The sequence below is a fragment of the Pollachius pollachius genome (assembly GCF_949987615.1).
Source record: "Pollachius pollachius genome assembly, chromosome: 6".
Taxonomy (NCBI): domain Eukaryota; kingdom Metazoa; phylum Chordata; class Actinopteri; order Gadiformes; family Gadidae; genus Pollachius; species Pollachius pollachius.
Window position 1 is genome coordinate 8,931,980 of NC_136939.1, and position 25,667 is coordinate 8,957,646.

Consider the following 25,667-nt stretch of genomic DNA (forward strand, 5'->3'; position numbering starts at 1 on the left):
TCATATTCTGTTTCCAGAATACATCTTGATGTGGTTGTTGGTCAATAATAAAACAAACTATCAGAAGTTGTTTAGACAGTTACCATAGCAACAGTATAGTCTTCCCCAAACCCTTTCAGATACAGCAATTTCATGCTGGGATGCAAGCCATGGTGCACATGTCAACCTTTGCAAGGACATATAGATTGAGGTTCATTAAAACAGCCTACTTGCCAAACTGTGCATTTAATCAATACAGATATGCACTGTACCATTGCAATCAAAGGACAAGTGTGATAATAGGCCTATGTTGTTCCATGATTAACCTCTTTGTCATTATTAGGCAGATGTGCATGTTTTATCAGGGAGAAACCCCTTCCAATGCTGAGAGTTATGCTGGTTTAGTAAAATAAAAGTGAATTTAGGATGATTATATCAAGATACATTAAGAAATACAACCTCAACATTAACAGATTTTTTTTATTCCACTTTAGGTACACATGGACCATGAATGTATTAAAAGAACAAGGTTTTGATGGACATGTCCACAGCATCCTGTCCAAATGCCCATCTAGAAGAGCCCTCGTGCACCGGATCCCTCCTTTGTTGATTTTCCGCTCCGGAGTTTTGTTTTGGTGGGTTATTATTGGCGCACTGAGAGCAGCGCATGGCTCCTTTAGCCGGCAGCAACAGCAGCAGCAGCGGTAGTAGCAGCAATAGCAATGGTGATCCCATGAAGTGGTGGAATAGAGCTCTACCTTCTGATTAAAGACTTTGTGAGAGACACCGGCGCCATGGCAGGAGTCTTCGACATTGATTTGGATCAACCGGACGAGTACGCGTCTGACGACGAGCTCCTGGATGAGGAGGTGAGTCGGCTGAACGCTAGGATGCTGTTAGCATTTAGCAAGCGCGCCGTCCCTTAGAAAAGGGCCCGGGTGGCTAGGTGCCGAAGCTAGCAGATGCTACACGTATTGTACACCTACTAAGCACTAGTTAAATGGCACCGGTGTGAGAATCCGCTCCCAGAATCCCATCTCCTTTCAATCTCCAGTGTACTGTACCTCTTCATTGTAGTTTGGAAAGCACATTGCATGCTTATCAACTACGTTATGAATAATACGCCATAAAAGTTGTATATAGAGTTGGCCCAATAGTTAGCAACTTAGGCTAAAATGTTGTGTATTGGTTTTTCGTAGGAACTGCCTGTGATGATATATTGCTTCCTCCTTATCATGACTTCCTACGTGTATACTGTAGTTGACCCTACCCTGATAACGAGAGCTAAATAAAGATCGTATGGACGAGGTTATCTCAGTGTATGTGTGTGGTCATATTCCGCTCAGTCTCTATCCTTTCAATCCCTGCTCAATCCAAACGCCGCTCTTTTTGCCTGGATGATGAGTGGCAGCTTTTTAATACAGCCAATGTAATCCGTTTCTTTTCTATTTTATTCTCAGGTTCAGCACACTGAAGGCATGGAGTGTAGTGCCTTTGAATTGTGAGTAGACTACCTGGTTGCACTAGTTGCACTAGTGACAAATGTTACGGTCGTGTTTGCCCCCCATCGATGTAGCCATGTGTGTACATTAAGATCAGATATGGAGTTGATTGGTTTTCGTTTTGTCTTTCTTTCAGTAATATAGATGACTGTGAGAAGTTTGAAATCTCTGAGAACATCGTCAACAAGGGCCCTGAGCCCATCAAGCCAGAATGCTTTGAGTTACTTAGGGTTTTGGGGAAGGGTGGCTACGGAAAGGTAAAAAAAATTGTGCTGTTTTGGTTTTAAATAAATAACTTAATGTTGTTTGTAATATTAATGCATTTGTTACATTTATGGTTTCTCTATTTATAATTTTAAATAATTATTTTAACTACCCATTTATGTCACTTCTACTCCATTGGATTATATTCCATCAAGTGGATAACTTGCCAGCCCTTTAGTTGTTCCGAATTGTTCTTTATTTAACTAGCATAACACTTGTTGAAAGTATTCTTTACATAATGTTGAATCGAATAAAGAGTGTTAAGTGTCAAGCTGACTGAAATGCTAACGCATCACACAATTATAACTCAATGTAGCCTACAATAATTGTCCAGGTTCAAATCAAAGCAGATTATCGTGACTCCAGGACTGTAGAAGTGGATTTGCTTGAGGAACTAAATGCTTTGTATTTACAGGTCTTCCAAGTTCGGAAGGTGGCAGGTGCCGATTCAGGGAAAATATTTGCCATGAAAGTCTTAAAAAAAGTAAGATGTCTATGGGTTAATAAAGGCCATTGTTCTAAAATGTCTTTATTTGGTTGCATATTTTGTTCATTGTTAAACACAGACAACTAAAATGCATTGTCATTGTTACATTGAGGATAATCACAAGGCTCAAAACCATCGCACTTCCAGAGTTGACCTCCAGAGGGGGTGCTCTCTCATTTAACCTCCATTCTCATTTTTACACAGCCCTGGTTTCTGTCTTGGTTTCTTCAGAATAAAACTAGACGTTGTCGAGCAACAATGTGAAAGGGAATAATCTTTAAAGGTGGTTAAAATCTAAACAAAAACGACCATTTGCAACAAAAATGTTGGAGTAAACGAATATATTGTGACCATATGCAAATATATCTGTCAGCAGAATGTTTTCATTAGGGAGCCTGTTCATATTCCCAGAAAGGGTATGGTAAAGGTTTGGATAATTACCTTAACGGCCGGGGAATACCGCTTCCTATCCTGCATCTGTAACTGATGTTTGGAAGCACGCCGAAACGCCAGCCAACCGGTGTGACCTCAGAAAAGGCTCTTACCTCGTCCCTAGATGTCTCGCAGATCAATTAGAATTCAAAAGAGCTTTGTTTGGCATGGGAAATATCCATTTACATTGGGAAATTAAAAATCACAAAGTCCTTTTGCTTTATTCCGACAGGCCATGATCGTGCGCAATGCAAAGGACACGGCTCACACCAAAGCAGAGAGGAACATTCTGGAAGAGGTCAAGCATCCGTTCATCGTGGACCTCATCTATGCCTTCCAGACCGGCGGCAAGTTGTACCTGATCCTGGAGTACCTCAGCGGTGAGGCTTTGCACACGCTCCCACACATACTCCCACACACAAACACACACTCAAACTGTTTCTTTCACAAAGGAATTCTATGTCAATGGCTTAAAGTTTCCAATGTTCTTCTTCTGACAAAAGTAAGGGAAGATGGGAGCTCGGGTTTCGCCAATACAGAATCAGAGGTCAAAGGGTTTACATCTAGTATTTTTAACAAGGCTAGTTTCTTTTCTACTATCTCTATTAAAATCTAGTCTTTTAGAAGCCCATACAGGTCCAAAGCAACTTATGGGGAATACAGAAACAAGGAGGAGCATGAAGAGATTTGACATCTTGCTCAAGGACGCCTACCACCCTAAACCTACAATTTTGAATTAGCCTTATTTCTAATGGCAGCTATATGATACTTTAATACAGTGATTTTTAAAACCCCAAATGTTTCGCGATCCAGTTGGAGGCACGTCACAGCCTGTCAACACCCGGGACCCTCTGAGAGGAACACCCATTCCAGTGTGCTCAAGAGTTTCCTGAGTGTGCGGTCGGGTCTCCCAGACACACTTAAATTGTATTCAGGGTCCATAGATTTTCTGTAAAGTGTAAGAACCCCTGCTTAATAAAACCTCTCTGACGGCCATTTTCCATGTGGTTTGTTGCAGGCGGGGAGTTGTTCATGCAGCTGGAGCGAGAGGGGATCTTCATGGAAGACACGGCGTGGTAGGACACGCTGTGATGTCACGCCAGTGCTCTGCTGGACAGCTGTTGTTAGCGTTTCCACTTCATACCACAGTGTCGTCTTCTCCGCAGACGACCAGAAAATCCTGGAAAAATGTGTTTTGGCGTTCACTGTTTCCACACGTGACCCGCTTCGCTTTGGTTCCCTGCGTGTGTGCGTGCACAGTGTGTTCAGTGCACAGCAGTAACAATCATTGTAGATCTGGCCCTAGATTTGAACTGTCCTCCTCCAAAGTTCACCTTTTTATAGTCCTGCAGTCTGTACAAAAAACACCTCCTTTGTTTTATCTCAAATAAATCAAAATAGTGGAGGACGGCTTCGTAATACAGTCTGGCCTCGATCGTGTCCCAGGTAGACACCAAATGGACCCTAAACACTGGAGTGTTTTCATCTCTTAAAGTGCTGACACAATGAAACGCATCCAACCAATTCTTCTGTCCACTTAAATCAATTTGTTTTGAGCAAACCCCATTTTGAGTCATGATTTTTTAACTCTGCTGAAGACTTCCCTGACCCGAACGTTTATACTTTATCGATCGATCCAACAGCTTCTACTTGGCTGAGATCTCCATGGCTCTCGGCCACTTGCATCAGAAGGGAATCATCTACCGGGACCTCAAGCCGGAAAACATCATGCTCAACAATAAAGGTATCTTACGCCACTGCTCAAATAAATCACAACACTGAATCCTGGAGATATCAAGCTTAATTATGAACCCTTCTTATTGAATCCCGCTCATTGTCTTCCTCTTCCGCCCCTCTAGGTCATGTGAAGTTGACCGACTTTGGCCTGTGCAAAGAGTCCATCCACGACGGCACGGTCACACACACCTTCTGTGGAACGATAGAGTACATGTACGTTTCATTTATTTGTTATTAACTTAATTATTTGACCTCTAATCCCTGCAATTTACTTCACTTGACACACACTTGACATCCCATGGCCGTGGCTCTCTTCCTGGTCTGCCCCCCGCTCCTCCTCCCCCAGGGCCCCAGAGATCCTGACGCGGAGCGGCCACAACAGGGCCGTCGACTGGTGGAGCTTGGGGGCCCTCATGTATGACATGCTCACCGGAGCTGTAAGTATACCAGCTGCCAGTAGGAAGTTATTAATATTTATAATATCTTTACATTTTTTCTTTTTTCTTCTTTTCATGTGTCTTTTTTAATTGTATTTATTATTTGACTTCTCAAATAATAAATAATAAAAAATGGTTTAATCTGTTACATTTATTTGTGAAGTAGCTGTTTATTTATATTGCAGATATTCCACTCTATTCTTAATTTTTAGATTTGGCCGGTTTCATTTTAACTCTTCTTTGCTGCTGTAACTTAGTTTATGTTTGAGTAATGTTTGTTGATTGTATACCTTTCATTCTCCCCACTTAGCCACCGTTCACGGGAGAGAACCGAAAGAAGACCATCGACAAGATCTTGAAGTGCAAGCTCAACCTCCCGCCGTACCTCACTAAGGAGGCCAGGGAACTGCTGAAAAGGGTAACCAGACCTTTTTGTGTAACACCAGAATCCATGGCTAAACAAAAAGTCTTAAAAAAAAGAAATGAACGCAAAAGTGTTATATCATGGTCGTCACAGTAATGTGGTCATTCTAGACATCGGTAAGGCGAGTCTCCTCCACAAAAATGAATAGCAGCATTAATAAAGGAAATGGGCGATTTTTAATCCATTAGGCACATGTTTTCACGTGAGCTGTATCCTGGTTAATGGCGTTTTAGTTAAGCCATTGTTTAGGGCAAGGTACTTTTGTAATTCGCCTCTTGTGTAGAAATATTGACCAAACAATGATTTTAAAAAAGATCGCTGTAATTAGGAGCGCCAATATCCTAACCAATTATATTATGTGTGATTGTTTTGATTCACCACCACAGCAGCAGTATGCTGCTATAAATGTCCTCAATTTTAAATGTTGGGACGTTCCGGGCGGTAACATGTCAAAAGCGGGGGAAATGGCCCGGGTAAGGAAGCCTACCCGGGCCAGCCACTGATCGTTTGGGAACAAACCTATTTCAGTCAACAACAATGCAACGGTCTAGACTTTATTTTGGACTTGATTCTGCCCAAGCTTCATGCTCAAATATATTTCTATTCGAGAATGGGAGCAAGTGTAAAGTGATCCAATGTCCTCCTTGGGATCAATAAAGTATTTCTGATTCTGCAACATGAGCTGCATAAAGTGTGCAGGCAAAGAACATTTACAAGAAATACAGTACAATAATTCCCTTTTTTAATAGTCCCTCCAGTACAATATACTAACAAAAGTCTCATTCCTCTGGAACGCTCTTAATGAGAAGTCCCATTCTCTCTCTCTCTCTCTCTCTCTCTCTCTCTCTCTCTCTCTCTCTCTCTCTCTCTCTCTCTCTCTCTCTCTCTCTCTCTCTCTCTCTCTCTCTCTCTCTCTCTCTCTCTCTCTCTCTCTCTCTCTCTCTCCTACAGCTGCTAAAACGAAACGCCTCTGCACGGCTGGGAGGAGGACCTGGGGACTCCTCGGAGGTCCAGGTGAGAGCCAGGTCTGGGGGTAGAACCAGCACTCGAGATGAGGGGGGATGGCATCCCCCTTCTGAAACAGCCATCCCCCCTTCCCATCCCCTGTTATTTTATCAATTAATGTGGAAATATTCCCGCTATTTCATTATAGTGGTTTCCTTTTTCAATTCGGCGCAACGTTACTTTTCCCAGGGACAGATTTGACAGCGACGCTGCATTCTCGGGCAGCATGCTATTGCGAAAGCACGTGCCTTCACGAGCTCTCATTCCACACCGTACGAGACAGACACTGGTAGCATGAAGCTGTCTCTGCATCTCAGACATCGCTTCCGCAGACAACTCTGTCCCCTTTTCTCCCATTCATTCCAACCCGTGAGCAACGCTAGTCTCCCTTCTCTGCCAAATGCATTTTTGAAAAAAGAATAAGAATCAGTTTTTAAAATCCTTAAAAGTGATGCATGCCTCGAATCGTGTGATGCGTCCGATGAGCTGCATTTTTGGGGTTAAAATAAGAGCAATGACAGTAGTCATCGCTCTTATTTTATCCCAAAAAATATATAATAATATAATAATAATAATTCTACTACTAATAATAATTATCACACCGTTGGTCTCCCACCATATGCGCTGTTATCAGCACAAATTATCTGTTCCTAAAAGTTAAAATCCACCATCCCCCCTGGCTTTTTTTTTTACAACTCGACCGCTGGGTAGAACCCCCTCTGGAGACAAATGGATCAATGATATATAACACAAAAGCGCCTTCATCCCCCGCATGTAGTTGCTCCAAACGTCAGATGCGCTTGTGTAGTGTTTGTTGCACATTTGTTTGTGTGTTTTTGTGCGGAATGTCATGTAGACATTTTTTAATACATCCTTAAAAAAATGACGTGTGTGTGCATTTCTGTTTCAATATGTAATTGGCGTCAGTGTTACTTTCAAGGACCTGCACGGAGACGGCATGGAAAAACAAAACGCTGGACCTGCAGAACATGGCAGTTCTCCGACTTGTTTTACCTTGCCCTCGGTTCAAAGAGCATTCCTCAAAGGACGTAAAAAGCCTTTTCATACCCCGTTAAACCCCTTGCTCCTTTGGCTGTCCTCCCCCAGGCGCACTCCTTCTTCCGCCATGTCAACTGGGATGAGCTCCTGGCCCGCAATGTAGAGCCCCCCTTCAAACCCTTTCTGGTGAGTCCGGCCCGCTTTGAACAGCTCCCCTGGGAGACATCGAAACAAGCCAGGGGAGACGGTCCCCGACCTTATTTACGTTGGATCTTCGGGATAGGAAAGGGGTCGTGGTTTAGGGTGTTTGAGTCCCGGGTGGAAGGTACTCGCTGCGTTGGGTTCGATCTTCAGTTTCCAACGTCTACCGTCCTCCGGAAGAGTAGATAGGTTGCCGCCGCGCCTACCTTCTCCATAATAACATGTATGGGAATCCATGTAGATCCTGGTTAGAGAATCTGCTGAATGTCAGTGTCTTGACCTCTTGTCTGTCTGTATTCTTCACCAAAGTCAATTGTTTTTGGTTTACGCAACCCTTTCCCCAAGGATCATTCTAGAACTCAGTAAGCACTCGGATCAATACAGTTACTTACCAAGCGCCCCCTCTTCCTCTTCCTCCCCTTCCTCCCCGGCAGCAATCGGCCGACGATTTCAGCCAGTTTGACTCCAAGTTCACCAGCCAGCCCCCGGTGGACAGTCCAGACGACTCCACCCTCAGCGAGAGCGCCAACCAAGTCTTCCTGGTAGCTACCTCCTCCTCCTCCTCCCCGCTATTGTTGGCCAAATTTGTCTTTTTTTTAAATTTATTAATGTAGTATTAAGAATATTAATTCATTCATCAACTACAAATAATAAACATTTGCTGCTTAATGTAGCAGTCCAAGTTAAAATATATGCATCATAGATCATTTTAAATAGGAATTGTTTATTTTTCATGGCTACTTGTGAGATGAAATAAGAACATTTAAGACATAACTTTGGACTCTGGTAACTTCATTATCAATGACATTGGATAAGACTTGAGCATTAATCAATTAATAAAATCATCAGATTAATCGAGTATGAGAATAATCATTAATTGCAGCCCTAGATGATGTTGATGGACGATGAGGATTCACAAAGGTCCAACATGTGGCATCCCAACATGTGGCCTTGTTTTGATTAGACCTTCGGAAATAAAAAAACATTGAGTGGACTTCTTGTTTCAGCCCGCCCCCTTCTTCTTAAGCAGTAGGTTGTTCCGAGAATAGGTTGATGTCTGTTCTGGTCCCTTCCTGGAAGCTCTGGGTTGCATAAGGGGCTCCAGTCAGCATTGCATTGCTCATCATCAGCTGTGGGCTGTTTTTGGAAAGATGCAGGGTTCTAAAGCAGCCGGGTTTGTTTTTCCTCCCCCCCCCCCTCCCCAGGGTTTCACGTACGTCGCTCCTTCCGTTCTGGAAAACCTAAAGGAGAAGTTCTCCTTCGAGCCCAAGGTCCGCTCGCCGCGCAAGTTCCTAGGAAGTCCCAGGACACCTGTGAGGTAACGGCCGTGGTCTGGTTTCTCCAGAAGTCTTCCTGACCACTAACGGATTGTTCCAAGGAGAATGCATTTATCAGTTGGTTTAGTTTCTAGGGATGACTTAGAATGATCCAGAAGCACTCAATTTGCCTTTCACCACTATTTTGTAATTATACACTTTTTAATCCAAATCCAAATCAACGTGAAATCATATTTATGGCATGCATGCCATTAAGAAAGAGCATCTCCTTCTGTTTCTGATAGCCCTCTCAAATTGTAGTTTTATTTTAAATATGGAAATACCTTTATTCAGTGCTTACTAAAACGTTTATCATACGGTTTATGGCTGATGATGGTCGTTTTTGTATAAAAGCGTAATAACCAAACACTCTGACTTCATCCTGTCCTGGGGTCTCATTTATAAAACTGTGCGTGGGATTGTTACTAAAAGTGTACGTACGCCCAAAAGCCAAGGTTTGCGTGCGCCAAAAAATATTCCGACTTATAAAACCCTGCGTACACACACCTCTAAGCAATCTTTGCTTTATAAACCACAGGGTGCCTACAAGTGTGCGCAGCTGAATCAGCTTCACGTTCCGCCCTGTACACGCCCCTTTTTAACCATAAATGGTCAATGCAAACGACCTCTAAATGCGATCTGCATATAAAACAGACTCAGATGCAAGTATTATGTCTTGTCGGAAACAATAACAGAAGGACTGAGAAAGGCAAAAAAGCTAAAATTCACGGAGGTTGAAGTGGAGACACTTGTGGGTGAGGTGGAGGCCCGAAAAGTAGTTTTGTTCGGTGGTAACGGGATTGGGATCACTAACAAGAAAAAGCAGAGTGAGTGGCAACATGTTGCTGCAGCAGTGAACTCTGTCAGTGGCACGGAGCGCACAGTCCCAGAATTAAAAAAGGAGTGGTCTGACATAAAGGTACATATTTTTATGTACCAATAAATCGTTATGGTCCCTGAAGACCCTCTCCCTCCGAATACTGCCATTTGCATTGTCCTCCAGCAGTGGCAGCAGTGCCATGGTGCAGCATTACGCACAGGGCTCACCGCTGTATTTATAGGGTTACGGTAATAAGACTGACCAAGAACACTTTGGATAATCAGTTTGTAATCACCCACGTAAAATGTTCTTGAACATAACCCCTTTTTAATGCCTGATTTGTCATGAAAAGCATCAAGTGGAAAGGACAATAATATAACGATTGTGATGAGGAGTATGTGGCTTGGTTTTCCACACTTGGGATTTAATTGACATTTGATTATGTGTTTACAGTGTCACATAAAAATATTATGTTATTGACAAATGTTGGACAGAAGCTTTATTCCATGCAGTCGCGCCGTCAGTGGACAGTATGGAGTGACAGGATTAAATATAGAGAATTTTCAATTTGAATTTTCATTTTGATTCTAAGGAGATGTTTCTGGAGTTATAACTGAGAAATAACGCAGTTGACTTAAATTATTCTGATTACATAGATTTAACGCATGATATGGGTTGAAATTAAACTTATGAAGGGGGATGATAAAACATAATCGTTCTTCTCACTCTACATTTCTTCAGTCTGACTTCAGTTCACCATCACACCGTCTGTGTCGCCAATTCTCCTTTTCCTACAAACCATGCGTACGCATGGGTCAGAGTTTGCTTAGGGCTGCGCACATTCTCCCGTCAAGTTAGTTTTTTATAGATCACAACCTTGGCGTGGAAAGTCACGTGCGCCACTTTCAGCCCCGTTTTGTGCGTACGCAACGGTTATAAATGAGACCCCTGGTCTCTCTCTCTCTCTCCAGCCCTGTCAAGTTTGCCAACGGGGACGTCTGGCCCCGGGCCCCTCTGCTGTCGGGCCCCCCGCCCCTGGTGTCGGCCCGCGGCCTGGCGGGGCACCCGCCCGCCGAGGTGTCGGCCGGCGTGGAGCACATGGACGTGGGTGGCCACGGCAGCTCCGAGGTGTCGGCGCCGCTGCCCATCCGCCGGCCCGCCAGCTTCGGCTGCACCACCCCCTTTAAGAAGCAGGCCTACCCCATGAACTCCAAACGGCCCGAGCACCTGCGCTTGAACTTATGACCTTAGCTGAGCCCCCTCGACCCCCACGCCCCACTGGACCTGAGCACTCTCCTAAAGACCCCTTCTATAGTGTTTTTTGTTTTTTTTGTGCTTATTCAAAACGGTCGTATGGGTTGATTGATAGCTTTGGATACGCACCAATCACCAGCTCCTCTTCAGGGAGTTCCCGCCTTCCCACCACACAACACTCCTCCTTATTAGCTGAGCCTGGTTTACTCGGTCTTTGCAGATAACCAATAGAATACTTTTTTTTTACGGTTGGACCTGTCACAGGGACTTTTCGCTCTTCTGACAAGCCAACTCATTGGCCAGGTTGTCCGCTGTGAGAGCCAATGAGAGTGACTTATTGGTCTCTGGCGTGCTGTGCAGGCTTGCTGCTGTCCTATACTGGTGCTATTACTTCAAAACTACAGTGTTGAACCGTGAGTGTATTCTAAGGTCGGTAGTTCATCTGTGGAGGTTGACAGTTCCTAGATGAACACACCATCCATTATAAGGCCATAACAGAAGGCGGCGTTAATCTAGGATGAACTCTCACCGATAGAAAAAGTTGACAATTCGTCAACGAATGTAGTACTCCCATGTTTTTCAATCTTCCATCCCTTAATGCCTCAGTGTTGGGGAAATCACATTGCCTTTTTATAATGCCTGTACACTTGAACACACAGCAGGGAACTAGAGGGAGGGCTTTGCTGGAAAGCGGCTCTGAATAGACTGAGTGGATATTTGAGCAGAAAGCATCACCCCCATCCCGAGTCAATATGGAAATGTTGCCTTTTTGCACCACTGGTCCAACTCAATGCTGTCCCCAGAAATCCTCAATGGAATTCATGTGGAAGTTGAACTTGTGGTGAATGTAAACCCACTTTAAAAAGCCTTTTTCTTTTCTTTCTTTTTTTGTGTGCGTGTGTGTCACTTATCTCACCCGCACATAACTCAGAGTATTCTTGCAGAAAGACGAAACTACACAATTATGTTCTCAATGCTTGCGTCGAGTGGGGAGACCCGTTCTGTTGTATTTTGCGGTGTGCCTGTTGGCACTGTGGATGCCTACTGTGCATTACGTTTAACAGGTGTCTCAGTGGACTGAGGAACCCATCGTGGACTGCACGGTCTAACCAAACCTGCTTGGAGAGCATGTGTTTATAAAACATACTTTAAAGCTGCTATTTCAGACTATGGGGTCGGGCCTAAACTACAGATGGTCCAAGATGCAAATAAGGTTACTACAAGGTCACTTTAACTAAGTGAAGCTGTTTAAAACTTTTGTCTGGGTGGGGGGAGAGTAACCTGCTTACATTCTTATTTGTTGCATTAAAATGGCTATTTTGATTGACTGACCAAAAGCCAATCATTTTTTTCCTTCTTTTTATCGTTAGTACTGTTTCAACTGATACTACTTGCCTCCGGTCAGCAGCCGTCGATGGCTGTGACCATTTGACGTAAATTGCTCACCAGTCTTGATTCTGTCAATCATTCCTTGAATGAAATAGTACATTTGATTGTTTTGGTTTGAGAGAGTCCATTTTTGAAGTGGAAATATGCCTTCAGTTAGAACCTTCTAAATTGACCTACAGGTTCGACCAACCTAGTTTTTCCTTTCCACATAATGGTCTTAAAGGTTTGATCATTGTTTTTTGGGGGGTGGTAACTTTTCTCATTTGACACTTTAACTTGTCAAGTAAACTTTCCCATGTCAAGTGAATGAGAAACCAGACTATAATTAATCACATCTCATTAATAACAAATCCATATTAATCTGCTGTTTTCAATCCATTACTTAGTTCCACTATGCAAACAATGTCGTTAGTACGCTATGATAGTACACAGAATGTTTACAAATCTGCTAAAAGGCTCTATTTATGTTCCTTTATATTGTCATACAAATAATTGTATTATTTTTGTCAATGTAATGAAACTTCGAGTGCAGCTTTTTTATTTCCAAATTTTGAACACTGTCTTACTTATGTTATTATTTAATGTACATTTGAATATCTTTTTAATAAAATCGTTGATTTCAAGTTGCGTTAACAAAATATATAGTTTAGTTATGGCAGGTTCAAAGAAGTGAATGTGAAACCAAGATTATTGAATATAACTTAGAAAGCATAAAAAGTAAGTTATATAAAATGCTTTGAAAATTATATGCTTTCCAACTGTATCTGAATGGCTCAATATTTGAGTTTTTCTTTGTATTCGGAGTCAGAGGGCTTTATTGTTGTACACATCGTGTATACACTGTGGTCCAGAAGTTGAGTTTGCCAGCACACTACAATGTCTACAGAGAACATGACATTACAAATTGAAGATTTTGACATGGGGTAAATGTTAATTAGCATCATGTACATAAAAAATAAAATAAAAGTTAAAACCCTCATTTTCAAACATGAATTGAGCGCTCCCTAGCTGTGGGAAATGTACATGGAAAATGTTAAGGCCTGACTATCATGTCATTGAGGTTAAACAGATTTGAAAACTAGCTTCTTCTGCTAAAACGAACAAAAATCTGAAATAACCTCCCATGAAGCCAATTTTCCAAACTACTTGAAGTGCATACAGGAAAGTCCACCTGTTCACCAAAATTGCAATACTATTATGGAAAGACCGTCTTGCCTGTGCATTAATACACTGAGTCCTGTCTATAAAGGTACAAAAAAACCCATATAATATACAAATAAAGAAATTCACTGGTATAACTTTCTTTGCTTCTTATGTGTCTTAATAGATAGCTGAAATAATAGAAATCTGGCTGAAATATATTTTGATATTTGAAGTATCAAACAAGATTTTCTGAAAAGAAATATGTAAAACAAATGCATGGTTTACATCTTTGTAAAATGTTTAACTTTTGTTCTAATGTCCATAAACTTTGTGTTTTTTTTAGTAAGTAGTGATGGTTTGGAAGAACATTGTTTTGAAACTTTGCTGCCCCCTATTGATCTCTCCACAGTCCACAAAGAAGCGTGCTCTTTCGGTCTTACATAATTTTAGTGGGTTTAGATGCTATACAGAGAAAGAGAGGAGAGAAGCACGTGAAAAGCAACTTGAAACTATATTAAAGGGACACTGTAGCATGTAAGCAAGTAATGTGTTCGCTAAAATCAATTTCTTCATTAATAAAAATGTCCTCATGGGTGTAAAATCACCTCTGCCAATAATTGGACTCATCCTCCTGAGCGAAGTATTTATAATATTTACATTGAATGGGTATAAGGAGTCATAGGCTCATTTCGACCAATGAGATCGCTCGAAATAACATTTTCGACCGATGACATTGGTAACACTCAAAATAAATTTGAATTTCCGACCAATGTGATCGCTGAGATAAATCAAAAAATTCAACCAATGAGATAGCACGAAATAAATGGACATTTTCGACCAATGAGATCGATCAAAATAATTAAGTAATTCGACCAATGAGATCGCTCGCAATAAATAAATAATATCAACCAATGAGATCGCTCAAAAAATATATATTTTCTTTTTTTTACCAATGACATTGCTCAAAATAAATTCAAATGTTTGATTTTTTTCAAACATTTTTCAGAACATACACAAAAAATTGTAAACAAAGATTAGAAGGCCTGGCTGGGGCATAATATAATAAGCCTTAAACTGTTTTATTTGATTCAATTTATATTCTTTTTTTCCTACTTTGAGTTAACTCTTCATCTTGGGCTTTGGAGACATGGACTTTTAAGCAGTTTTTATATTTCCTTATTTGCCTGATTCAAATAACATGTATAGTTATTTGAAAAATGTTATGTTTTGCCCACTACATAGCTATAATTGTGTATCAATTATTTTAAGGGACTGTTATATGGTATTAGGTACAAGTTATTAATCGTTGCCCTATTAAAGGTTTTCAAAAGTTAATTAGCTGAGTGCTGCAAGCAGCGCTCAACTACCGTTATTCTTAGGCTTTATTCTTTTTCTCTTTAATATTCTCTACACACATTTTGGGACCCTACTTCTTCCAAAGATTTTCACAGAGAAGCTCCAATCCACATTCAAATTTTAATTTCCTCTCAGACCAAAGTGGAAAGCCATCTCAGAGTTTATTTGGAATAAGAAAGTTCATAGGCTGCGTTAACAATACTTTCAAAGGCCTACCACTTGGAGGGGGCTACCAAACCAAGGCAGTTGGGAAGCGTGTTGTAACCAGCTCAGAGAAGGAGGAGCTGGTTTCTCCTGAGTCCATGTCGGACTCTGCAGGCTTGGTCTCTACACAGCGAGAGCTGGGCAGAACATTAGTCACACTGATTAACATCTCCAGATAGGCAATGTCAATAATTAACCTGTAGTTTTAACGAACCGGCCAAATACGTTGGAATGGGAGCCTATTGCACTTGCCAATGGTAATATATATCAAGGGCAAAGATATGGGAAGTACAGATTTTCTTTCTTGCAACAAGACAGCACTCTGAATAACAATTTGAATAAAAGCTTGAATTGCATGCTTTTTATCGGGTAGTGTGTGGTTGTAAGGCAAAAAGTAGGAAAGAGACAGAGTTCAGTATTTTACTGTAATAAAATAGTAGGTGCTCACAATCTTTGGTTTAAGAAATGAAAGGAGGCTATAAATCACATCTATAGAAAAATAGTTTCATGTTTGGATCAAACTAATTTCAATGTCTCTTATTATTTTTTGACATGAGAAAACCAAAGCAAAAGTGAAAATATTCAAAAAAAGAACCAAAGTTATACATAAGCTTTCTTGTACTTGGTTGGGTGATCTTCATCGTGCTCATGGTAATCGTATTCCAATCTTATAGTGTATATACTATATACAGTGTATATATAATCGATATATTTATATATTTTACTACATTCTGAATTGCTGCTGGGCACATCTGATGTGCCAACAGGTGTGGATGCTCTCCTGCCATGTGGCAAAACAAACAGTAACATGGTTAATTCTGTCATGGGAAAAAAAGATGAACCAATCGCCGCAAATGTAAATGGAGAAAATAGATGACTTAATCAAAATAAAATGGTGTGTGGGAGTAAATATAACGAACAATAAAATCAACACACTTTAGAAGGTGTCCAACATTATTGACCCTTTACAAACAAATAATAATGGTGAAATGGTAGACATTTCAAAATGGACGTAAAGAAAATCAAAACACAATGTTTGAGAAAACCACATTGACACAGGGGGGGATTACAAAACACAAAACCTTATTATTCCTGACCACAAGTCCCCTCCCCCCCAAGATACACAGTTACAACGTCAGTTACAGTCAGTGGGTATAGACTTGTCTATACCGTCTCGACTTGTCGGAGGCGCCGTTACCGATCAACACAGCTGTCGCTCATAATACTGATCATGGGTTTGCACCATTTTATGTAGCAAGGCACAGGTCATAGACTGAACTAGTAAAGATAAGTCTACCACCCACAATACCCTGAGATATAAAAGCAGCTCACCCTAAATCAGTGTAATCAGCGACACCTGTGTTTATCCTACAACGCCGTCTCCGGGAAAAGGGTCTATTGTCAGCCATAAAAGCTCACGCCCCAAACACACATTCAAAACACACACACATATCGATAACTATGTCGGAGGGGTTAAAAAGCGAGCGTCTCCACCCTGGGGGAGGAGTCAATAGATCTGCAGGTGAGGGGAGGTCGCTCCGTCCCTCCACTTGTACACCTTCTCTGTGATCACGGTGCGGCACAGAGGGCAGCTCTTCTCCCGGTTGAACCACAGCGCGATGCACTCGTCACAGAACACATGCTGCAACACACACACACACACACACACACACACACACACACACACACACACACACACACACACACACACACACACACACACACACACACACACACACACACACACAGCGTAAGAGCATTTAAGCATGGAAAAGGGTATGGTTCTTAATTTGTTAAAGGCACTTAAAAAAAAGAAGAAGTGTTTTTTATTGTCCATAATTGCCAGATTATTCTGCTAAATCATTACTTAAATATATTTTGCATTAGGTAGAGTGTTAGGGTACTCCAAGAGGGTTAAGCATGGAAATATTACTCATCATGTCATACTCAACTAGTAATGAACATGGTAGTCTTTTTGTAGAGCTAATCTTTCTAACTTTTAAACTGCATTTGGCCGAACACCCAGAAACGTCCGTATGGTCATAATGCATGCTCTCAAAAATAAAAAGTATAAAATTAATTTTGAATTATTAGTGCCAAAAAATGTGGATCAACCTCGATCAAAATGAATCAGTTTGGCCATGAACAGGTAATAGTTATACCCCTTACCTGGCAGACCAGTGAGCGAGGGTCCCGGTACTCTCCCTGGCAGATGGGACACACGTCTCCCGCCTCACTACACTGACTCCTGCTGGCCGGCATCCCCGTATGCTGACGCAACAGAACAGCACAATAAAGAGCATTGTTACAATCCTGCTCGCCTCTGATTGGCTAACTCACATTAATCCCTAGTGAGCGAAGTATATATTATACACGTTAATAATTCATGGTCTGCATGTTTCTGGTGAAACAAATACAAAATATAAGCAAAGAGAAAAAACACTTTAAAAGCTTGAATCAAGACTAATACCAATATGATTGTAGCATGGGGTTTGAGAAACCGACCCAAAGAAACCAAGCAGAACCACGCCTAGTACAGTCGGCCCCAATAGAAGAAGTCTGTTCTCAAATGTACCTCGCCCTTGGAAAATATCCTCACAGTCTTGGTGATGGCCGCCCGCTGGCTGTACAATCCTAAAAGCTGCAAAAAAACGACAAAACCAAACCACTGTAAATCCATACATGGTGAAACTATATTCTCAAGCACCAATGAACGAGCAGAAAGCTTCAGGCGGGCTGGTAAAGATCCAACAGCAGTAGCGGCGGAGGGTCACCTTCATTATGAGGTAGACCAGAGCCAGCAGCACCCCCAGGGTGAGGCCTGTGGTGCCGTCCACCTCCTGGTAGGTGACCAGGTAGCGGAACCAGGGGGGCACGGGGGCCAGGGCCTGGTAAATCTGGCCTAGCTCCTCTGTTAGCATTAGCCAACGGCCCTGGAGGAACACCATGGCAGGTTAGCACAACACCGTTAACACGGTGCTAACAGAGAACACAGGGGCTATGTTCCAAAACGATGTCCGACCCTCTGCTTTGGGTGGGCTCGTGGGCTTTGGCCTGGAGGAGACAAGTATGAGCAGCTAGTGGTCGAGCGGAGGAAAAGAGGCAGTTTGGAATGATCCCGCTGAGCTGCTTTGGTGTTGTTAAAGGCAAGCCTTCTGATGTTCTTTAAAATAACGCATTAATGAATAGCTAAGTCAACACGAACACCTTTAGTAAACATGACTACCTTTAGAAAATGATGCCTGAAAGTTAACTGTTCATTTTCTCTTAGTAAATACTTAAATGACTCATTAACTAAATTGAACACATGTTTAATTAATATAGCCTTAATGTAAAGTGCTTCCAATGTGTACAGAGTGGCCCCTTACAGGAACACCACACGTGTCTTCTGCGTTATGTTTTTCGTAGTTCCATTGTTCATGTCCTCTTTGTGTTTTAATCATCAGTGACTCATGAGCACAGATCTAATAATAATCCACTCTTTACTTTGATCAACAAGGTGCCACTTGGATTGTTTGCTTTGATGGTGTGTGGGTTTTGAGCCTGACTCTACCTGGCTTCTGAAGGAAAGCAGCGAGGAGGGTGGCAGCAGAATAAGGCACTTGGTTCCCATCATAAGGAACTTGATGATGAAGTTGGTGACACCGACAGTCCATAGCACCTCCCAGAACCCCAGGGGCTCGATGCTGGGGCCCAGGAAGATGAGGCTGGATGCACAGAGAAATCAATTGGTGTCAATTTGGGATCAGGCTTTTAGAAAGTCCTGTTTAAACCCACCAACGGCGTCTCATTGTTTTATAATTGAGAAATGCAACACGACAATGATATATAATCATTCTATACTGTACCTATAATACGTTTTCCCTTCCTCTATTTTGCTGATTATATTAATCATAATTCAAAGATATGCTGCCAATAAAATACAAATGGGAAATGAGGAGTAAATATAGTCATGTCCGTTCCTCATCGGGTCGGTGGTAAGAAGACGAGTGTCCTACCAGTAGTGAAGGCTCTCTGGGAGGAAGGTGTAGTACAGGAGGGAGGTGGACAATGTCATGAACAACAGAAGCCACAAGCACTGCAGCTTGGAGTGACGATCCTGCAAAGGACACCAGAGCCACTACAGTGAATGATCCATACGCAAGACACAGCTTTTAAAAAGACATGAGGTGTTCTTATGCCATTGGCTACTCACCTGAAGAAAGACCTGGGTTTGAAGGCTTTTATTCACATACAGAAAAGTCATGAAGAGGCCAACGCCTACTGCCAAACCTGCAACACGTAGAGGAGAACCTTTGAGACAACCATCTCTTGTTGTTGAGCGCAGCTTAAGGGATGAAGCTTTTTTTGGGGGGCAAGATCTTACCCAGAGCATGTTGTATGACCAACTTGGAACCGAGGATGACGAGAAAAGGAAGACTCTTTTGGATCCAGTGGTAGAGGTAGCGGAGCTCCGAGAAGGAGGAGCTGGTTTCTCCCGAGTCCATGTCGGGCTCCGCAAACTCGGGCTCATGTGTATGTGGGGGGTGCTGGGCCCTGCTGTGTCCATGTGAATGGGAGTGACTGTGGGAGCTGGCTCTGGACCTCCGAGATGAGGCACCCCCAGCACTGGTCTCCCCGGAGTCGCCGGTCATGTGTACCCGCACCTCTCCGCTCTCGGCAAGGGCCGGAGCTCCGGTGGGGGTCTGTGTTTTGGTCAGATGTTCTTGTTGCAGATTCAGCGACAAACCGTTTCCTGCGTGGGCATCTCGCTCGTCGGAATTGGGCTGCATTACAGTCAGGGACTCCTTCAGTTTTGATGCTCTTCTACTTTCACATCTTTGTAGAAAAACATGACAAAGAAGAAAGTGAAACTTAAATCTATAGATGACTGTACATATCTCCTCTGGGTCAGCATTACTTTAGCAGTATGTACGTAGCTTCAGCTAAACATCTGTATAATTTATGTCACCAAGATCATTAGGTGAAGGCAATCCTTAACGCCCATTGTTTGGGGTCGGATATCTTTATCAATGCATGTTTTTTTGTCAGTGCAACGTATTTAAGCTAAACAATAATACTGTGACACAGGTGACGACGGCGGGTTATTGTTTACAATGCAATACGAATAGCATTAAACACTGTAACAAAAGCCAGACATGCGATCAGTTTATCAGGTCATCAGTAAAAACAGTGAGATCGGCTAGATCTATGCGAGTCTGTGCAAGCTTGTTTACTAGTTATGCTAGCTAACCTTACAGCTGTTCAGTATTTGCGTTATAAAAGCTTAGCGTCACCCGTCATATTGAACCCGGAGTTTCATTGTAAGCCGGTGATCGCCATCTCATGAACGGTATCCATCCAGAAATGAAATAAAAGGAAAATAAAGAAAAAGCAAACGATCTTGATGCTTTCTAAGCCATTGGCTAATCGGACAGTGGCACCGTAACGTAAATACAGGCAAGCAAGAGCCAAAGCGGATGTCGTAAATGACTTGCTCTTGTGCAGTTCAGTGTTGAGTGTAGCAGTACTGCCCTCTAGTGCATTGTTTCGGAAATGCGAGTAATCCACTGACAGGGCAAAGTAGTTATTGTACAAATGTACAAGACAAATTCAGAGAGCTCAAATACATCGTTTTTTTTTTATAAAATAGCAATGAATACAAATCAACTTCAAGCTCTCCATAAATAGGGCATGGGGTTAAGGAATGATTCCAAACAGCCCATTTTAGTGTGTGTGTGTGTGTGTGTGTGTGTGTGTGTGTGTGTGTGTGTGTGTGTGTGTGTGTGTGTGTGTGTGTGTGTGATGAATGGCCACTTGGTTCGGCTCACCTCAGAAAAAGCAGCTGCTCCATGAAATGGCTTCTGCTTTCTCCCTTTTTTTACTGTTTCCTCCTCTGCCTCCTCCACTGTGTCCTCCACTGCCTCCTCCACTGTTTCCTCCTCTGCCTCCTCCACTGTCTCCTCCACTGTGTCCTCCACTGTCTCCTCCACTGTCTCCTCCACTGTCTCCTCCACTGTCTCCTTCACTGTGTCCTTCACTGTGTCCTCCACTGTGTCCTCCACTGTGTTCTCCACTGTCTCCTCCACTGTGTCCTCCACTGTCTCCTCCACTGTCTCCTCCACTGTGTCCTTCACTGTCTCCTCCACTGTCTCCTCCACTGTGTGCTTCACTGTCTCCTCCACTGTCTCCTTCACTGTCTCCTCCACTGTCTCCTCCACTGTCTCCTCCACTGTGTTCTCCACTGTCTCCTTCACTGTCTCCTCCACTGTGTCCTCCACTGTCTCCTTCACTGTCTCCTCCACTGTCCCCTCCACTGCCCCCTCCACTGTGTCCTTCACTGTCTCCTCCACTGTGTCCTTCACTGTCTCCTCCACTGTGTCCTCCACTGTCTCCTCCACTGCCTCCTCCACTGTCTCCTCCACTGTGTCCTCCACTGTGTCCTTCACTGTCTCCTCCACTGCCTCCTCCACTGTGTCCTCCACTGTCTCCTCCACTGTGTCCTCCACTGTCTCCTCCACTGTGTCCTCAACTGTGTCCTCCACTGTCTCCTCCACTGCCTCCTCCACTGTCTCCTACACTGCCTCCTCCACTGTCTCCTCAACACTGTGGTTCCGTACGGTGTAGGAATATTATGAATGTCTAACCTACTGGTAAAAATAAGGTTATAATCCTGAACTAATGTTGTCTGTCAGCAATTCGGCGAGAGCTTATGGTGACATTTTTATGAGAAATATGAAATGTTAAAATGTTGATTAGAAAGGCATTAAAAGAGCCGCTACTGCGACAGAAGATATAATTCCCCCTCAAATCCTAAATCACATCCTTATTCCCAAAAGCTCACATATTGCGTTACATTTGACAACTCAAGCCCATACAACTTAATCAACAGTAGCTTATCCTTTTCATTCATCAACAATTGGGATCTTTTCAAGAAATTCAAATTAAGAAAGTAACACACCGACTTTTTGCTTCACATTAGAAACCATTTTGACCTGAAAGAACGCTGTGGCTGCAATCGTTTGACTACGCAATGATTCTGTTCGGCAATTGCCATGTCTGTCAATGGCACTAGCTCATTTTCCATTAGGAGTAACATTGCACACTGGAATTTACATGTCAATTTCATTCAAAATATATCCATTATACTGTAAAAGGATATACTTATGCAAGCTTGATTCCCCTTTAGGGTTATTGTCTCAGTTTAGCATTTCTTTGCAGTCCCATAAGCATAACAATTTGTATTTTTCAGTAAGGGAAGGAAAGTTGTGGTTGCGAGCAAGAAAAGACCCATAAAACAGAATTCATTAAAATTGCATATACAGACATTGCAAATTGATTGTTTTGTTATCTTGTATAAAATAATGAAGAAGTCCAAATAGTCACAGCAATCTAATATCAGGTAGGGTTGAATTGTGTTCAATGCACTAGAGAGGTCTACTGGTGAATTCTTTTTGGAAGACTGGACCAGATGAAGCAGCAACGGGACACCAACATAAACATAGATATATGCCAATAGGTGGACATGCATGCACACATTCTCAGCAGGGGCTGGATCCAATCCCCTAACCCGTGGTTAATGTTGTCATCATTCGAGCTAGCCAGCACCACTATGAGTGCCTCTGTTTGGTTGGAAGGGGAACATGAGGGGAGAGGAATTTCTCCACGCAATAGTGATAGGCGAAACATAGCTGTTTGGTTAGATGATGATGATGATTATGATGATGATGATGATTTCCATAGGCCATAGGTTGTGGTAGGGTTGCAAGGTAGGATTGCTCATGTTGTGTTAGTTTAATGTCATACTTTGTTGCACCCAATTAAAACTCTCTAAAGTCTATCATTGCTTTCCAATAAACCCATTTTTTTATAATGCAGAGTGGTCAAGACATGGTAATAACTCAGTTGAAATAAACTGTGATAGGATCGTTATTTCTTTCCAGACTTTCTCATTCCCTAGTTGAAAGTGAGTTTTACACCTTCTCATGTGTTTAATCTGAACTGACCTGCACTACTTTTGACTCAACTCTCCTTTATTGCATTTAATCTCCATTTAATATCCTTTTGATCTGCTGGGCGTTAAGAGCTTCTTAAGGCCTTGGTCCACTGATAGTATAAAATAGAGTTAATACTACACACTGATAGTATAATAGTATAATGGATGTATTGATTGGTTTATTGTGCAGCTATCATTTCACCAAAAACTAAAACACTGGGAATTCAGTAGATCCTAATTCGCAAATGGAATTATTACTCTGGAAAAATTTAACCTTTTGCTCTAAAAATAATACTGTTACTGGCAATAGATGTGTTCTTCCATGTTCTTTCATTAAGAAAGTTACTATTATTATGTATTTGAAGGGGATTCATGTGGCCTCAATCCATCATATCAAATCAGAAATAATTGCAGCCTGAGTCACCAGCACACTTTTGAAATCCTATATAATTGTCTCCCATCAGATTGAAACCTTGATGATCACATTACGTTCGCAGCTGGCAAAAACACATTCCATTGACCACTGGGCTTTCTTGTGTGTTTTCATATTTCATAACCACTCCAATCACAGTTTTTCAGAGTTTTCTCCTGAACCACATGGAGATTTGTGAAATAATGAGCCACAAAAGAAGTTCTCCACTCCTGCCTGCTGCGTCCCAGGTCACAAAGCAGTTCCTTTTTATTTTTTCTCTTCAGTCAGTTCTCTTCAGTGGTTATCAAACACCTACATGATGGGAGTCTGGGAAGGATCCCAACACGAGTCAGGGAACTGTTACTGCATATGAACAACACACAAACACACAAACAGTGCAAAAAAAACCTCTATTAATCCTCTTCACCAAACTTAAACAGCCCAGGGCATATGGGCCGAATGGCTTTGGGGGTTTGAGGCGTCCACGGAGGTCCCTACTTCCTAACAAGGTAAACAAGCTAATAGTGAGTGTCATTACAAATAGAGGACCATTAAACCCAAATTAAAGAAACAACATTTGGGCCAATTTGAAAACCTTGTTACAATACTGTGCCTTTCTATTAGCATTTATCCGATTTCTGTGCTGGACATACTAGCGAAATCAATGAATAATGAGGGAGGTAGAGGCAACTAAATCAATCTGCGATGCACATAATTTGGTATGAATTCCAATTATGTGGTTTAGGAGAAAATGGTTATAATTCCTGCTCACTTGGTGTGAAATAACCATGACCAGATAGTCTACCTTTGGCTTTAAAGTAATGTGCAAAATTCTGAAGTTAATTTCAACATATAAATAACATTGGTACCGTGTTCGCATAGCTTACGTCCCCAGGCCTGTTCAAATAGGCCTAGCCCTATGTGATTCATCACTTTCAAATTGTATTAATATTTCCCTCTTCATCCCACGAGCTATTGCTGCTGGAAATCGACTTCTGTTCTCCCCCTTTTTTTTTAATATACAATTGTATTCAATTACGGTCAACGTATCGAGCTTAAAGCGACTGTGATTGTAATCGCGTTGTGTTTATTTTCCTCCAGGAGCAAAGCCAACGTGATCACACATGTAGCACCTGCTCGTTCATTCCGCTGGTGTATACGCCCGCTGTAACGCGGCTCACTGCCAGGCAGCGCAGCCGCTCTGCCTGCTCGCCAGCCTGCGCTCGCTGGTCCAGGTCACCGCAGATATCATACCTCCCGCTGTTTAATGAATAGAGACAACCACAGCGGACAAAGTTTAACTGCCACGTCCGATCTTCCTCTAGTTCTCCCCTCGTAATGGACGAGGCGTACGACTGTGTTTGCACTCTGCTGGGCCCCGTTCTTTTATCCTATTTGTGGAAGCGTTGGAATTATAGCCTGTTAGGGAAGCTGAAGAGGTAAAAATGGAGTAGGTCATAATGTTAGTGTGTGTGTGTGTGTGTGTGTGTGTGTGTGTGTGTGTGTGTGTGTGTGTGTGTGTGTGTTGTGTGTGTGTGTGTGTGTGTGTGTGTGTGTGTGTGTGTGTGTGTGTGTGTGTGTGTGTGTGTGTGTGTGTGTGTGTGTGTGTGTGTGTGAGGCATTCTAATGTTACTGGGCTGCATTCAGAAGTCAGGACCATAGGTATAAGGTCAGGACCCAATATCGTAACAAATGATGTTGTAAGACCCCAAAAACAATGTCAATCCTGTCTTGGTCATTTCTGTTGCATTCAAACGCTTTACTTGTACATACATTGAGCAGAGGGAAACATTGACCTCATCTTGTTACTCTTATGTTTAAACTCGCGTTTATATACATGTCATTAAGGAGCGGGGGGGTGGGGGAGTCATCTTGCTCGACAGAGGCCTGCAGGTATACAGGCTGCAGACATTGGGGGATCCAACCTAGTGCTATCCGAGCCAGCCACTCGATTACACTGCCCTCATCCGACAGTGATAGTAGCATATAACCGCAGAAACAATCTGTTTTCCTCACCACCACCCTGAGCGCTCTTGGAAACGGTCAGAATAGGAAGCCCTTTGACTTCTCCCTTCTCAAAGAGGAGGCCTGGTGGTTCGCGCCTTCACGATGAAGGCAGGTTAATGTACTGTTGTAGCCGCCTATTCCGGTCCGTTCCCCCCTGTTCCCGCCCGTTCCCCCCCCCACTATGGCTGGTAATTATGTTATTACACTATAGAATTGTCAGTGGAGCCCCTTTTGCTCCAGTCAAGGTACCCTGAGTGGAGTCCTGCGGGGTAGGGGAGGGGGCAGAAGGGACGGAGGTTAACTTGAAAGAAAAACTTGTATTAG

At 42.5% G+C, this 25,667-nt stretch overlaps 2 protein-coding genes across 3 annotated transcripts; one reads left to right on the forward strand and one right to left on the reverse strand.

Moving 5' to 3' along the window:
* The first annotated feature begins 671 nt into the window (after positions 1-671).
* On the forward strand, positions 672-13,494 carry rps6kb1a (ribosomal protein S6 kinase b, polypeptide 1a). 2 transcript variants are annotated; one of them, XM_079738618.1, is made up of 15 exons: positions 672-848; positions 1,440-1,480; positions 1,618-1,738; positions 2,161-2,229; positions 2,897-3,044; positions 3,683-3,740; positions 4,308-4,408; positions 4,524-4,614; positions 4,748-4,838; positions 5,149-5,256; positions 6,214-6,276; positions 7,375-7,452; positions 7,902-8,009; positions 8,673-8,785; positions 10,575-13,494. In XM_079738618.1, exons 1-15 carry the CDS (start codon positions 774-776, stop codon positions 10,846-10,848), a joined length of 1,539 nt encoding a protein of 512 aa, XP_079594744.1. In that variant the 5' UTR covers positions 672-773; the 3' UTR covers positions 10,849-13,494. The 2 variants fall into 2 exon arrangements, with proteins under 2 accessions (XP_079594744.1, XP_079594745.1); XM_079738619.1 differs by having other exon boundaries at positions 8,673-8,780.
* A 1,861-nt stretch (positions 13,495-15,355) lies between these two features.
* Positions 15,356-20,378, reverse strand: rnft1 (ring finger protein, transmembrane 1). The gene is made up of 9 exons (XM_079738793.1): positions 20,226-20,378; positions 19,316-19,767; positions 19,145-19,221; positions 18,948-19,048; positions 18,503-18,656; positions 17,724-17,882; positions 17,525-17,590; positions 17,119-17,220; positions 15,356-16,591 (listed from the first exon to the last, which is right to left on the reverse strand). Exons 1-9 carry the CDS (start codon positions 20,249-20,251, stop codon positions 16,457-16,459), a joined length of 1,272 nt encoding a protein of 423 aa, XP_079594919.1. The 5' UTR covers positions 20,252-20,378; the 3' UTR covers positions 15,356-16,456.
* Between the last annotated feature and the right edge of the window lie 5,289 nt (positions 20,379-25,667).

Coding starts and splice junctions, on each gene's coding strand:
- rnft1 (XM_079738793.1), bottom strand. CDS start 20,251: ATGAAACTCCGGGTTCAATATGACGG. Junction 17,883..18,502: donor TGCTTTCCTTCAGAAGCCAG/GTAGAGTCAGGC, acceptor GTGTTCCTCCAG/GGCCGTTGGCTAATGCTAAC. Junction 17,591..17,723: donor TGGTCTACCTCATAATGAAG/GTGACCCTCCGC, acceptor GTTTTTTTGCAG/CTTTTAGGATTGTACAGCCA.
- rps6kb1a (XM_079738618.1), top strand. CDS start 774: ATGGCAGGAGTCTTCGACATTGATTTGGATCAACCGGACGAGTACGCG. Junction 4,409..4,523: donor CATCATGCTCAACAATAAAG/GTATCTTACGCC, acceptor CCGCCCCTCTAG/GTCATGTGAAGTTGACCGAC. Junction 4,839..5,148: donor ATGACATGCTCACCGGAGCT/GTAAGTATACCA, acceptor CTCCCCACTTAG/CCACCGTTCACGGGAGAGAA.